Source organism: Protobothrops mucrosquamatus, unplaced genomic scaffold (genome assembly GCF_001527695.2).
Source record: "Protobothrops mucrosquamatus isolate PMUCROS unplaced genomic scaffold, P.Mucros_1.0 scaffold_158, whole genome shotgun sequence".
Classification (NCBI taxonomy): Eukaryota; Metazoa; Chordata; class Lepidosauria; order Squamata; family Viperidae; genus Protobothrops; species Protobothrops mucrosquamatus.
Window position 1 is genome coordinate 66,987 of NW_015386234.1, and position 15,089 is coordinate 82,075.

The 15,089-nt window shown below is 37.2% G+C and overlaps 1 protein-coding gene across 3 annotated transcripts in view; it reads left to right on the forward strand.

Annotated features, from left to right (window-relative positions):
* Positions 1–13,132, forward strand: part of BCL2L11 (BCL2 like 11) — a 34,361-nt gene extending 21,229 nt beyond the window's left edge. For all 3 annotated transcript variants that reach the window (XM_029285031.1, XM_029285036.1, XM_015820931.1), the window contains 2 exons: positions 3,415–3,527; positions 12,797–13,132. In XM_029285031.1, the coding sequence (XP_029140864.1) occupies positions 3,415–3,527; positions 12,797–12,886 (203 nt within the window). In that variant the 3' untranslated portion in view covers positions 12,887–13,132. The remainder of the gene's footprint in view (positions 1–3,414; positions 3,528–12,796) is intronic.
* Positions 13,133–15,089: the final 1,957 nt, after the last annotated feature.

A 15,089-nucleotide genomic window follows, 5' to 3' on the forward strand; every position in this document is an offset into this window, starting at 1 on the left:
GGCTATGTTCACATATGGTGTACACCATTGGGTAGATTCATATATAGTACCCATAAAACATTTGGGGCAAACTCCAGGAGACAGTGGAGGACAAGGAGGCCTGGTGTGCTGTGGTCCATGGGCGCTCATGAAGAATTGGACATAATTTAGTGACTTAAACAATAACAACCACCCATAAAACTTAGTTTACAGATAATAGCAGCTGGATTCCCGTACAGGTAATCTTCATTTAGGGACTGCTTTAGGCAGCAACCATTATTTTTGTGACCAGTGCCAGAATTCATAGGCTTTGCAGCATCTCTCAGTTACATCTTAGTACCTGTTGTCTTGTACCTGACCCCATTTTTTCCCTTCTGAGAGATTGCCTGAAGAAGCTATCTGTTCCTAAGTTGTTTTCCTCGGTGCTGCAGCACATCCCTAAAAAGTGCTAACCACACAGGTTGACAAGCTCAGCTCTGTGGCCTTAATTAGTTGATTACAACCTTCAGGCCAGTTGAGGCTGTGTCTGACACAAGACTCTTAATTAGTTTCATGCTAAAGGCTTTTGTTTGCCTCTTAAGTGGCCGGCGTTTTGCAGCCTCAAGAACGCTACCACATTCCTTTCAATGTCTATTCTGCGTTGTGTATCTGGTTACTCTCAGGTAATCTTTTCCAATGAATGTATACAAATATTAATTCTCTTCTTGCTAATTATCCCAGCCCCAGGGTGAGCATTCCAAAGGGGAGGAGAAAGCTAGAAGATTTCCCTTTTACCTGGCTTCCTCATGAGTGAAGTTCTGGAAACCTCCGCCATTTGGGCTTACCAAGTTGTTTAGGGGTTGTATGTTTCCGACTCTGCAAAGCAAAGGAAAAATAAAATAAAGAAAAATCATGTGATTGTTCACTTAGTGACTGCTTTGCTTAATGATTGAGTCACTGGAACCAATTGCAGTTGCTGAACAAGGATAACTTGTATTGAGTCAAAAAAGGACCACATTTAGTGTGATGTATGAACCTAGGGGCATCCTAATCCCAGTACAGTTTTTAAATTATGTCAGTTTTTTTCTTCATCCACATTCTGCACACTGAGGAATTTGCAACCACTATGTTATTGGGGTAACAATGTTCCATGTTTCGTTGTACATTTTGTGCTGCAATGTGATGTCATGCAGGCCACATGACTGCAGAAACATCTTCAGACAGCCCTGGCTCAATGGCTTAAAGAAGCAGAAATGACCACTACAACTAGCTACAACTAGCGGAGTAATACCCACAGAGACTCCCTATATTATTAGAGAAACAAGAGGAAGGAGGGGGATAAAGCAGAATATATGAGAGAAATATGCATTATTTTGTTATACATATGCTTTGGTTAACAGCTAAGTTGTAACTGGGCATAGGAATCAATGTATTGTGCCAACCGCTTCAAGGAAAAGATGAGTTCTGATGAAGGATTTGTAAGGAATAAAACAAATCATCTATATGAGTTTTGATGGCTTGCTTCAGCGTCTATTTGTGAATAAGTTACCTGAGCCTGCATGCTTAAAATAGATATTTCCTTAAACTCAACATGTCTTAAGAAAAAGTAATTGTCTCAAGTGGCACTTAAGGACTATACTGCCTCCTTTTTTGTTTTGAATACATGTATTCCGTGTATCTGTGAGTACAGATATGTATAATCCTTGACTTACAACCTCAATTGGGACTGGAATTCCCATTAAGTTGTTGTAATCCTAACTTACCACATGATCAGATCCGTTTTTACGACCACTTTACTACAGTTGAGAGTGGAATCATCAAATTCCTAAGTATAAATTCATCTTAACTAATGGTGGTTTTTTTGTTAGAAATCAGCAAAAAACTTCCCAAATCACAATCACATGACTAAAGGAAGCTGCAACTGTTATAAATGTAAGCTGGTTGCAAAGTGATCGACCAATATGCCAATTGTGATCATATGACCATGGGGGCAGTTTTTAAGTATGAATTTAGGTTGTAACTGACTTGGAGGCTATCATTACTTTGAATAGTTAAGTAACCAGTAACAACAGTCATAAGTTAAGGACTATGTTTGAGCTGAAACTGCTTGACATCTTCTAGAGTAAATTTACTTGAGAGCAGAAAGTAGCATGCTCCTTGACCTTTGAAAAGAGTGCATTTAAACATAATTTGGAAGACAGCTGTAAACCTGGTTCCAAACATCTCATAATTTGGAAGCCATAATAAATTTAGTACATACTAGTATTTTGATTAATGTGATATGCAGTCCTTTTAACAGCATCTCTGCAATGCTAGCTTATATGAGAAACTGTTCCTCAGATTTTGCATGGTTACAGAGCCTAGAGTAAATATTTATTTCTGTAGCTGCCCATTTCAAACAAATGACCCTGGGCAGTGAACAATCATAAACTTAATCATAATTCTCTAATGTTTAGTCCAGAGATAATGTATTATGTGCTGTTTGGAAATTATCAGAGAAATGACAGGTAGAAGTGCTACTGTTGATTACTGACTCGTGAGGGAATTGGGATTTAAATAAGCATGACATCAGAATATAAAGTTCCATGTTGTAGATTCATTTCATCATTTGGGGGAGATAATCCTCTGAGGCTTTTTTGTTCTGTTTAATTGTATGGGGTTTTTTTGTGATTCTTTATACAGGTAGTCCTCAACTTGCAACAGCTCATTTAGTGACTATTCAAAGTTACAATGGCACTGAAAAAGTGACTTTTGACTGTTATCACACCATGATTGTTGTAGCATCCCCAAGGTCACAGGATCAAAATTCAGATGTTTGACAACTGACTGATTTATGATGGTTGCAGTGTCCTGGGGTCATGTGATCACCTTTTGCAACCTTCTGACAAGCAAAGTCAATGAGGAAGCCAGATTCACTTATCAACTGTATTACTAACCTAATAACTGCGGTGATTCACTTAACAACTGTGGGAAGAAAGGTCATAAAATGAGGCAAAATTTACTTAACTGTCTTGTTTAGCAACATAAATTTTGGGCTCAATTGTGGTCCTAAGTCGAGGACTATTTGTATACTATTTTACTGGTATTGTAGAGTTTGATTTCCCAGATAGCTGTTGGAGCACTCTTGAATTGTTTGTAAAAGAGTCTGATCCTAGATGAGTGGAAAGATATAGCTTTGCACAATTTACTACTACTTTAGGTGAAAAAAATTACATTAATAGATTCAGTTGATATAATGAATAAAGGAATATAGATAATATATCTTTAATAAAAATATAATTCTAGATATCACGATGACATCTTTAGTATAAATTAATTTTCTTCCTCTATCTTTATTAAATTATTATAGCTTTAAGAGAAATAAGTAGTAAAATCATTGAGTGCATGGCCACTGTGGGGAATGGATATGGAAAATCTTTTGGAAATGTAAAAAAAAATTGTGTTGTTTCGATGCAGCTTCCAGATGGCAGTCACGGCCAATACCTGAGGATATGCAGCCAGAAATATGGATTGCACAGGAATTACGGCGTATTGGAGATGAATTTAATGCTTCCTACTGTCCAAGAAGGGTAACTTTCAACATTTTTATTGTTCTAAATTCTTTTGCTTATTTCAGTGATGTAGCTCTGTCTACTTAAACAAAGGATAAGTAAGGGAAAGCAAATGTTATATAAATATTTCAACATTTGCTAAAATACTGGAGTTGTCCTCAAATATATATGATTCCAAACATGACATATTTGAATACTTTACCTTTTTATATTGAAAGCACACTTATTTATTTCTGGTGTATTTACAATTCAAGGAGCACACACATCTTATACAGCAGGCCTGTGCTTTAGACCTCATGCATACACAGCATCTATCTACTACCAATTAAAGCATCTTTTTAGGCTTCAGTGGAGACCTGAAAAAAGACATTACTTCAGGCTCATATGGATGCCTGAAAAAGAAAACAGCTGTTTTATGATAGGCTCTGTGTCAATCACTACAACAAAGATGGACGGACAGACAGATGTATGTATGTATGTATGTATGTATTCTACACAATCTGTATCAACTAACTTTAATTACATTGTGTGATATATTAACTATATATATGCAAACCAGTAGTACATAGAAAGGATATAACTTACTGAACTCTGAACTGATGAACCTTTTGAAACTGCATACTGTGCAGTTTCTTTTAGAACAGTATAAGGATTAAATTAGTATTTAATTTCATTTTCCTCCTCCAGTATTCTTAGCTTGGCATTTACAAGTAGTCCTCGACTTACCATCATTTGTTCAATGACAATTTGAAGTTACAATGGCACTGAAAAAAGGTGATTCACTACTGATTTTTCACATTTATGACTATTGCAGCCTTCCTGTAATCCCGTACACACGTGATCAAAATTTGGGGGCTTGGAACTGGCATGTGATTATGACAGTTGTACTGTCCCAGGGTCATGTGATCACCATTTGTAACTTTCCCAGCTGTCTTCCAGCAAGCAAAATCAATGGGGGAAGCCAGATACACTTAGCGACTGCATGATTCACTTAATCACTGCACCGATTCACTTAACAACTGTGGCAAAAAAAGTTGTAAAATGGGACAAAACTCACTTAATAGCTGCTTTGCTTAGCAATGGAAATCTTGGGCTCAATTATGATCATAAGTCGAGGACTATTTGTACTTGTTGTAAAAACTCCTTTTAATGCTAGGAGCATACCGAGATTAGCTCAGCAAGGGGCATCGACTTTTGTTCCTGCTGGGAATTGAAAGTTAAACCAAGTAGCACTGGATTTGGCAGGAGATCATGTAGAATTCAGTTTAGGCTACTGAACTAAGGTAAGAGAAATTTATGGTTTAGAACCTAGGATCAAGCTTGGTTTCCTTAAACTGAACTTTGGGAACTGAGCAACTGTTCAGTCAAGAGAAAATGGAAGCAAATTTAAAATAATTTTTTTTAAGATAAGTGGCATACCATCTCTTTGGATAATGAGGTAGTAGTGTTTTAGCTTTATCTGTTTTCTTGGATTTTTGAAATGTTACAACACAGATTCTTTTCAAAAAGCACTGAAAACCTGATCTTATTTGAAGCAGTTACAGAAATTTGCAGATTGGACCAAACTAATTTAGAGAGGAGGATGTTGAGCCTTTCCATGGGCTGCTTTTTTAGGGTCCCCTAGATGTTTTTCCACTCACGAGGGAAAACCTATGGGGATTTTTTTTCCCTCTTTTAGGTGGAAAGATTTCTAGGGAATCACAACTTCTCTTTCTATTGCAATGATCAAATTCATAGCCTGCCTTGGCAGCTTTTCCTAGGATTGGATGTACATGCTAATGGCCCTGGTAGCCTTATCATCAATCAGTGCTCCTAATTTCTATTTTAAATCAGTGGTTGTCATCATGTGTTGAATGCATGAACCCCACAATGTACTTCTGTTTTGTGTGATTGCTAATTATATATTGTATGAGATAATTTGATATGCTTTGTAAGTCATTGGTATCTGTAGTGGAAGGGAGAAACAGGAAAGCTTTTTATAAAAGAAAATATCAAAGGCTAATCAACTGCATTATCACATACCTATTTATAAATTATATTCACCATCTGATGAATGAAATAAATTCCTATGACAGAAACTTGAAAGGGCATTAGGTTGGGATATGTGTGGAAATACTGAGAATAGACAGGATTATCTTTGGAACTGAGAGATACAGATACAACAGAGTTGGAAGAGACCTTGGAGGTCGTAGTTATTTTAGGTATAAATAGCTATTTTAGATATAAAATAGTTTAAATATTAACAGTAAAAGTAGTGCATTATATATTGTTAGTCCCATTAAAAAAGAATTGTGTGATCATAATACAATTAATGTTACCAGTAATTGTAACATGAGAAACACTCTACATTCAGCAGGATAAACGCTATCTGTTTCTGTTTTGAGGGGTGGGGGCAAAAGCATAATGAAAGTAATCTTCCATATGCTTGTGTAAGTGGCTGTGCTTAGTGTCACAGGAATCAGGAATAATGCATCTTCCTTCACCAAGGCGTTGCACCTTATTGCCAATTCAATTTGGCATGCACCAATTCTTCTGGTGCACACTGAATGTGCCAGAGGAAACCTCAGAAGCAATGTAAAATAAATGTGTCTCTGTACTAACTTTCAATTAAAATGGTAATATGTATTCTGAGAAATAATATTCAGTTCACAATTTTGAAATTGCATGTACCCATTCCCTTTTTTCTCCATAAAATTCTGAACAGGGTTCTATAGATGAAGAACAAGCAGGGAACAAATTGTTCTAGAAGTTTCTGTTCACGTGATGGTTGAGTTTTAGTATCCTGTAACTGTATTGGGGAAGGGGACGGCATCAAAGGAAATATGAAATGGAAGGTGCTTTTTTTTTCTTCTTCCCAATATTCTAGCAGCAGCCCTATATTAAGAAGTTAAAGCACAAAATGTTTTTCTGGTATGGAGGTAAAATGATAGTAAATGCGTGAGTTGTGAAATATTAGTAAGGTGGATTACAATTAAAGGAGAAAAATGGCAATTTTGACCAATAAAATGATAAATGCCTTTCAGAGACAAAACAGAGATAGGTTCCTTATTGGTTCTTGGTGCGTTTTGTAAATGGAATAGCTTATGGATCATAATTTTGTGTAATTAAGAGTTTGTGGATGATTCTAATTATTTTAAGAGTAATGAGAATCAAACAATATAGTTCCATGCATTCTGCTACTGTATGAGAAATTTGTATTGTATGTGGCAACTTTGAATAGATAGAAGCTCTGTGTTGCTTTGGCTCATACATAAGTAGATCCTTTTTGGATTTCAATGTGTCCAATTTAATATTGTCCAATTACAAATAGCAGTTGCAGCTTGGTTCCTTCTGCTGAAAATTTGTATATGCAAGATATGTATGTCTTAAATGCAGGGCTTTTTTTCTCATAGAACACCCAGAACGGAGTTCCGGCACCTTTTTTGGATGAAACCTTGTAGGGTAGGCAAGGCGGGTTGTATGACGTGTGTGAGTTCCGGCACCTTTTTTTTTTTATAAAAAAAAAAGCACTGCTTAAATGTACGTATAAACCTGTTTATCTTCCTCTATACTTAAATGTCTTTTCCATTTCTATGGCAATCATCCTGTCCTTTTGCTGTCCTTGTATATGGTGTGGGTCTTTGGCTTTTAGGTTGACAGACCTAATACTCCTATTGAGAAGTTCACATATTGTTACTATAAACTGATTTGTGATAGCAGCATTGAATAGACTCCTCTTTTGTTTTCCTACAGTGTCTGTGAAGCATTCATAGGTTGACTATTTAAAGTGAATACATGAGAAGGGGGAAGGAGACATTTGCGTAGGAAAGGTGGTGAGCTTGTGATGCTGAATCTTCACCATGAGGGACCACAACCAAAGGGCAGGGGGAAGGAAGTAAGAAAGGGTTAAGCTTCCCACTACCATTTCTCTCCTTTTATTGCCCATGTTATTTGCATCACTGGTTAAATTTGCACCAATGATGTACCAACTTTTTCCAGGCTGCTGTTTTCAGCCTGAGAAATATTTCCTCAATACTGTTTTGCTTCCCATTAGCTATTTGTTTTGGCTAAACTTCTTTGGCTATTTAGTATGTTTTATATTTAGCTCCTTCCGGTTTTTCACGCCTTTATTTTGGACTATGTAGCTTTCTTGTTCAGCTGGCAAAGCATCACACACCTGATTTGTCATACACGAAAATAACGTGCAGAAGGGTGTTCTGTAATGAAATGTTATGATGAGTCATTTAGTTTATATGTGAATTGGATTTTAGACAGTTAGTTTCCTCATTCATATCTGGAAACTTGAGTAGAATGTGCAGCTAAATGTTATAACTGATAACAATAGTAAATTCACAGGAGACTTCAGAAAGAGCAAGTGGCTTTCAAGGTCTGTTTTTGTTTCCTATGCACCTGCTTCCCTGGATTGAACTTGCAGATTGTTTTGATTTGGATATTTCTTCGTTCCACTGTTGTGCCCATGCAGACACTTGCATTACATCAAGCTTTATGGAAATGACAAGTGTGCAGAAATTAACCCCTTAGGAAACTGCTAAGTTGAGGAAACAAGTACATACTTCCTTGGAGTCTCCTAAAGCATCAATAAAGTTCATGTTGTGATGATCTTGGCAAAAGCAGCATGTTCTCAAGAGATACTGCAATAATACAAGAGACGTATAGTTAATGTCACTCAGTGGTCTCAAAATATAGTTGTACAGTATGTCACACTTTCATGACAGACAAGTGTTTCCAGGACAGAAATCAGATTTCATTGACAGTTTCATTAGAATTTTACACCTTGGTCTGTTGTCTCTGTTGTCATTTCCTTGTCCATCTTTCTTATTATAGCTGCTTATTTCATCTCAATTGCATATTTTGGCCCCCTTTTTGCCATTTGCTTTTATTTCAGTTCAGCCCTTAATCCCATAGCTCTGTTATTTAAAATAATCCAAATATTTTAAAAGGTGTGGTTAGCTGGGGCCTTCTACTTAATTTGGACCAATGTTTGACGCACGAACTAAGATGAATGGCCCTGTGCATGTAAGTATTCAAACATCAAGATGTACTTGCTGTTTTGAATGAAATTGCCAAGTAGCTTAAAGTAGCATCTGGACTCTGCCCTCTGTTTTGGTATGTTGTAGTTACATAACAAATGTCAACTATATGCTTTAGTGAAAGGAAGACGTTTGGCTAGACTTTTAAAACAGTTGAATTCAGTCTTTCTTTAAAAATGAGCACTGTATTGTAGTAAATTAGCCTGTCTCTTTTTCTAGAGTTGATGGTCAATTATTTGTAACAGACAAGAGATGATATCCTTTAATCTCCAATCTTAAACTTTGACTTCTGAGATAAATTTATCTGAGGCCAGTTTCCTAGTTCTTCTACAGACTAAACAGCTTTGATACTGTTATTTATATAACAAAGTTCTCCCCCACACATGTTTTCTTTTGTGGATATTTAGGGAAAACATGACGTGCTTTACTATATTTTAATAGTTTTAGAACACAGACTATGGACACACTAAGGTGGGACCCCTTTTCATTAAACTGAAAAAAGCTACTACATGCAAAACACTCTTCTAGATCTACTGAGCTTTAACAAGTCTCTGGCAGATGGGGAAAAAAATAAAATATAGAAAATCAATCTCTTACACTGCAGTCATTTGACTTACCTTTGTTTTGTAAGTACTGTAGCTACAATTTCCACCACAGAATAATGTCTTGTCTTTTGTAGATTCCATAGAGAGAGCATACCTTTTTTTTGTGCATTTCATTATGCATCCCCATAAGCACACCCCAGAAATGTTTCTCTTGTATTCTTCCCTCTCCTTTGAAAAGCTACATCATACAAACGAGAAGTCTATGCAAAGTACCAGTGCATATGTGGAATGGAGGAAGGGGCATGTCTGCTTCTGCCCTTTCATAGAGACTGCCTGTCATTTCACATCTATATTGGTTCTTGGGGGATTTTGTTGGAGTAGTATGCTTTTTGTATTCTTTATGAATTGATGTTTGTGCCAGGTTTTGGAGACATTGCCATCTTTTGTGGTTTTCCATCTGCTTAACCATAATTAGCAATGGAGAAAAACATAACCCCTGGAACCTATGCATTCTCTCTGTTATGATTGATACTGCAGCTAAGTTTGCCTTGAAAGGCAATATAGTAATTCCTTGAAACAACAAGCCAAAATAAGTATTATTTTGAAAGTAAATTTGTGAAATGCTAATTTTGGAAGAATCCTGTACTTCCAAGGTAAAAGTCACAAGCTGTTGTTAGAATGCTCTTAGAGGAATTGCAGGCATGAACTGATTTCCTCTCATCTTATTATGTAGGGATGGAAGTGCCATAGCCCTTGCCAGAATCCCATTATGTCAGGTGGATTGAGTAAGAGTTTGCTGCTGCTGTCCTTCCCTTGCTTGGTTTTTAGAAATATCAAAAATATTTTATCTTTGGTTGGCTTGAAAACTGAAGAAAGATGTAAACAGTTTGGATTTAGGTGAGCTGCACCATCTGACTTTTTCCAGCTAAAGCAAAGGCAACTACAGTGGTGCAAGAATCTGGTGGATAGGACAAAGAAATGACTATAGGCAGCAAACCAATCTTTTTTAACCTTAATCTGAATTAAGTATAATTATAGTTACTTTCCATGAATTTAATAACTTCCCAGTTTTGCAGTAGCTTTTAGGGGACTCAAGATCTTTGAAACAGATTTATGACTGCATTTGACTGAATAGGCTTTACTACAGGAAAGCTTACACCACAATAAATCTACTAGTCTGAGGTTTTTCAAGATATTGTATGTACTGTAGCTGGTCTTCTGAGACTTGTTAGTGTTTGTTTGATGCAAATAAATTAAAATCTCTAATCCATATGCTAATTGTATTTAATTAGTTTAAAACAACCTTTTCTAAACGAAGTGTTGAAAGAGAAATAATTGCTTTGATTGTCCCTGGATTATCTGCTTTATTTCCTTTCATCAAGGAGACTTGTGGAAGTTGAAGTCAAGGCAGCACACAAACGTGTGTGCCTTCTTTTTCTTACATGACTGCATCTTTTCAAGTGTATCTGCATGTATTTATACTCAAAAAAGCAGTGGGTGTTTATACAGGTGGAGTCACTTGAGAATAATTTGGAGGTTCACTAGTTCATTAGCTCTGGCACAGATTGCCAATAGCTTTATTTAGGTTCTTGGCATACATTACACCAAATCACTGGTTTCTCAGATAAATTATAGCTACCAGATTTCATCCTTTGGGAATCTCTGTAACATTTTCAAGAGTCAACAATTTAAACAATGACACAATTATGTTCTGAGAATACCATCTTGGTTTTGGCATCTCCTGTTTTTTTCCCCTTTCTGTGTGCTCTACCAGATCTCATAAATTATATACCATTTGTTTCTGGTAACAAACCTCACATTAAGCAGCACAGAACAAGATTAAATATAGTAACAGTTACTCCAAACACAGTGTTAAAGATACAATTCATTCACAAGACTTTCTTCTGCCTTTATTTCTAAGTCAACTGGAATCAGAAAACTGGATTTTGGAGTCTCTCTTCACATAAAAGGTGAAATGTCAAAAAAATGCCATTCATGAGGAAAATTAGGCTGTCTATAGATGCTTTTTTTTACTTTGTTAATTTCTTGTCTCACAGGAGTTTTAGAGCATGTTAAATGGGCTTTTGTTCTATCCATTTGAATGAATACATTACAATGAGTTGTGCAAGCATGATTGAGGCAGACAACGAGGACATCAATCAGTGACAGAAAATGGACATAAGCAAAAAGAATTAGCTAGAAATACAAAATGCTATGAGTTAATCATTTTTTTCCATGGTTTGCTGAATGTCCCCAAGTTATTTTGCATCACATTAACATAGCAGTAGCAATAGCACTTAGACTTATATACCACCCTATAGAGTTTTACAGTGCTCTCTGGGCAGTTTACAGTGTCAGCATATTACCCCATCCTTGGAAGGATGGAAGGCTGAGTTAACCTTGAGCCCCATCAGGATCGAACTTCAGACTGCGGCAGAGTTTGCCTGAAATACTGCATTCTAAACTCTGTGCCACTAGGACTCTTGCTCTGTATGAACCATAAATAAAATAATAATAAAATACATGTCTCAGAAAGAATGACTTTAGGATTGAGGTATAATATTGTTATTTACACTTTATAAGGCCAAAAGCAAATATATTCAGTTGAATATGAGATGCACACAATTTAGGCTAAGGATTAATAATCCCTTCCAACATATACTCTACCATTCATCATGTATGGAGTTCTGTTTTTACAGCATTTATAACCCATGACATTAGACCAGTTACTACTATTTATTTTCTGATTCCAGTAAGTAGAGATAGTAGAAGATGACTTTTTTTTACTTGAAACTCAATTCATAAATAGCAACCATGCTGTATTTGATTTGCAGCCAATAAATAACAATAGTCCCCCTCTGTCTTAACACCAGCTCAGTCAGGTTATTTGGCCATCCAGTCCCTTTTTGGCTTACAGAGGCTCTAGAGGGGCTTAAGCACACTACAACAACTGGATCTTTCTAGAAGCAAGATCCTGCCATTATATTCTGATCCTTTCAAAATTTTGATTTACACAAATTTATACTGTGCTATCAGCTAGCAATTCTATGCTTAAATTTAAAACATGAAGATTGCCTGCTAAGAAAAAGAAAAATTGAAGCATGAAAAGGCATATTTTCTTGTTTATATCATTTATTAAAAACAAATGGTAGACGTTATCCATTTATTAATGAAGAGAAGTTTAGTGTTCATGCAAAACCTACTCATATAGTAATCTGACTAAAGCTTTGTCATACATGCACATTATTCTCTGTGAGATGTAAAGATAAAAATATAGTCTATATGATTGCAATAGAAAAACCTCAAAAATCAATAAGAGATCCTGCTTTGTTAAAATCCTAGCTGTACCCTAATGCAGGGGTTCCCAACCCCTGGTCCGTGGGCTGCAGCATGCCAGCAACTGGTCCGCACAAACAAGCAAAGCCCCATCTGCGAGATGCAGGCAGCACACAAAACTACGCACCCTCCAGTCTGCGGAAAAACCTTTCCACGGAACCGGTACCTGGTTTCCCAAAAGGTTGGAGACCTCTGCCCTAATAGCTGTCTTATTGGCCAGCTTAACACTTTATCCTTTCTGCTTTGCTAAAGTTATTCAAAGTACTTTACTGTATGTGTTAGTACTGCAATTCCTAAGTTGGCCTATACATTTGATAATTTTTACTGCCTCATATGAAAGGTCCTTGTTTTAAAATAACTTTATTTCTTCTTTCAGGGTTTATTGGATTACCAAGGAGTAAATCATCAGATCATAATTTTGCGCCTCTTGCATTACATCGTCCGCTTCATATGGAGAATGCAGTGACTAGGACTTCAAGAGGCCATGAAGATTGTTTACTTGGTTCTAGCAACAAAGCCCATGAACAATCTCTTTGGATGCAGCTAATAGCCCTTCCTGACTTGGGACATCCAGCAAATTCAAGGAGCAAGAGGACTCCATATTGGGGAATTAACAAATTATGATGGATTTTTGGAAATGGGTCAACATTGTTTAGAAAAGATTTCATATGACAGTAGAGTTGACACCATGTTTTGGTGATGAAACTTTTTTTTAAAAAAAACTTTGCTATATAAAGCTTTTAAGGAAACCATTGAATCATGTTGTGTTCACATTAGGAAATGTGTAGGCTGCTCCTCTACCTTACAGTGGAATTGACTGAGCCAGCTACTTTGTAAAGCTGCCTTAGTTTTTATATTAAAGACATATTGTACAGCTTTTTTTAAGAACAAATCTTCCCAAGCAGTGAGAGGCCAAACTCTAGTATTAGGTCCTCCATTCATCCCAGATGACTTCCATGCAGAAGAGCTCATGATCATTAAATGAAGTAGGTGGAGACAAGATGGAAAGATTGGAATTGATACTTCCAGTTACTCCTCCCCAAATTTCTGCCATTAAAGTCAGCTGCCTTTGTGCGTCTACACCAGGAGGAATTTACACAGAACATGTACCCATCTGCTGTGCAAGTACCCGATTGGATCTTTCCTTGTGCAGAGCTTTTGCTTCTTGCAGTCCAGAGGAAGAAATCTTGAAGTTGGTTTGAAAGTTGAAATTAAACTGTGAAAGTTTAAATGGTCCAAATAATGACACCAGGTTGCCTTTTATAATTTTCTTCCTTTGTTATTTGTATAGAACTTGTATATTCTATAACATAAACCGATGTGGGGAGGGAGGGGGCAATGTAGCAATAAGTTTTTGCATGTGGGTGAAAGCAGTTCCTACACCTGTGCAATATTGCCCCAAGTTGTTAGAACAGGGTCCTACTGCATGATTCCTGGCACTGTTTTGATCCTCATTATGTTGTTTAAATCCAGTTTGGGTGTCTGTAGGTTTTTTTTTAATAAGCACTCTGGATTTAGTTATTGCTGCATTTATTCTTAAAATAAATTATCTGGAGGGATGAGTTAGTAACCATAATGTGGAATGTACAAGGACTACTGACTCAATGCGTAGGTTTGGGGTCGATAGCAGCACAGTATTCAAATTGATTCTGAGGGTAAAAATTCCAAAAGATGGAAACAAGGTGTTTTTTTTTCTTTTATAAGTTTTAACAGCAGAATTTCTGGAATCTTTCCCTCCCAAGTTCAGCCTCATAGCCTCATGTGAGAAAGTACCGTGTTTTCCCGAAAGTAAGACTTACCCCGAAAATAAGCCCTAGTTTGATTGTTGGGGGTGGGCCTAATATAAGCCCTACCCCAAAAATAAGCCCTAGTTTTGGGGCGAGGCACACACCTAAAAATCAAGCTAGGGTGGGGGTGTGGAACTGCCCCACGTGCCCCACACCCACTTATCTTGCAGCCAGGCCTATCTTTGCTGGCCCACTTCTGCGGTGTCCCCAGGCCTGCATTTCCCAGTCTAGAGACCTTTCTGGAAGTCCACTGCAGCCAAGAACCGAGCTATGGATTCCGGAAAGGCTTTTGACTGCGAAATGCAGGTCGGAGCTCCATTCTCAGCTGCAGAATGAAGCTGCTCCTTCGGCCAACAGAAGAAGTGGGTTGGCTGGGGGGGAGGGCTGTCGGTGCCAGAGGTAAGTGGAAAGGACACCCCCTCGAAAATAAGACCTGGTGCCTCTTTTGGAGGCCAAAAAAAAAAAAAAGATCGGGTCTTATTTTCGGGAAAACATGGTAGCTGCATTTACCTACTATGTTGGTGAGGACTACTTGTAGTATACTTAGGAAAAAAAAAATTTGAACCGAGGATAATTAATTCCAAAAAGCTGAATTGTGCAACCTTAATAATTGAAACACAGCAAATTGTTTCTCTGAGCCATAGATAGTGGTAAAGATAGTGATTCCCAAACTGTAGACTGAAGGTCTATCATATGCCATGGGAGAGACGAAGTGTGTCTGCAAAAAGAAACTGCCATATTTGATGTCGCTTCATCCCCTTTCTGTGCCTAGAGATGGAAATAAATATCCTTCTCAAGATAAGGGCTCTCTAGAGTTCCTGGTTCAGGTTCTCTTGCATTTGCCAGGTACAGAAGCCTTCATAAGCATAGGAAGCTGCCTCA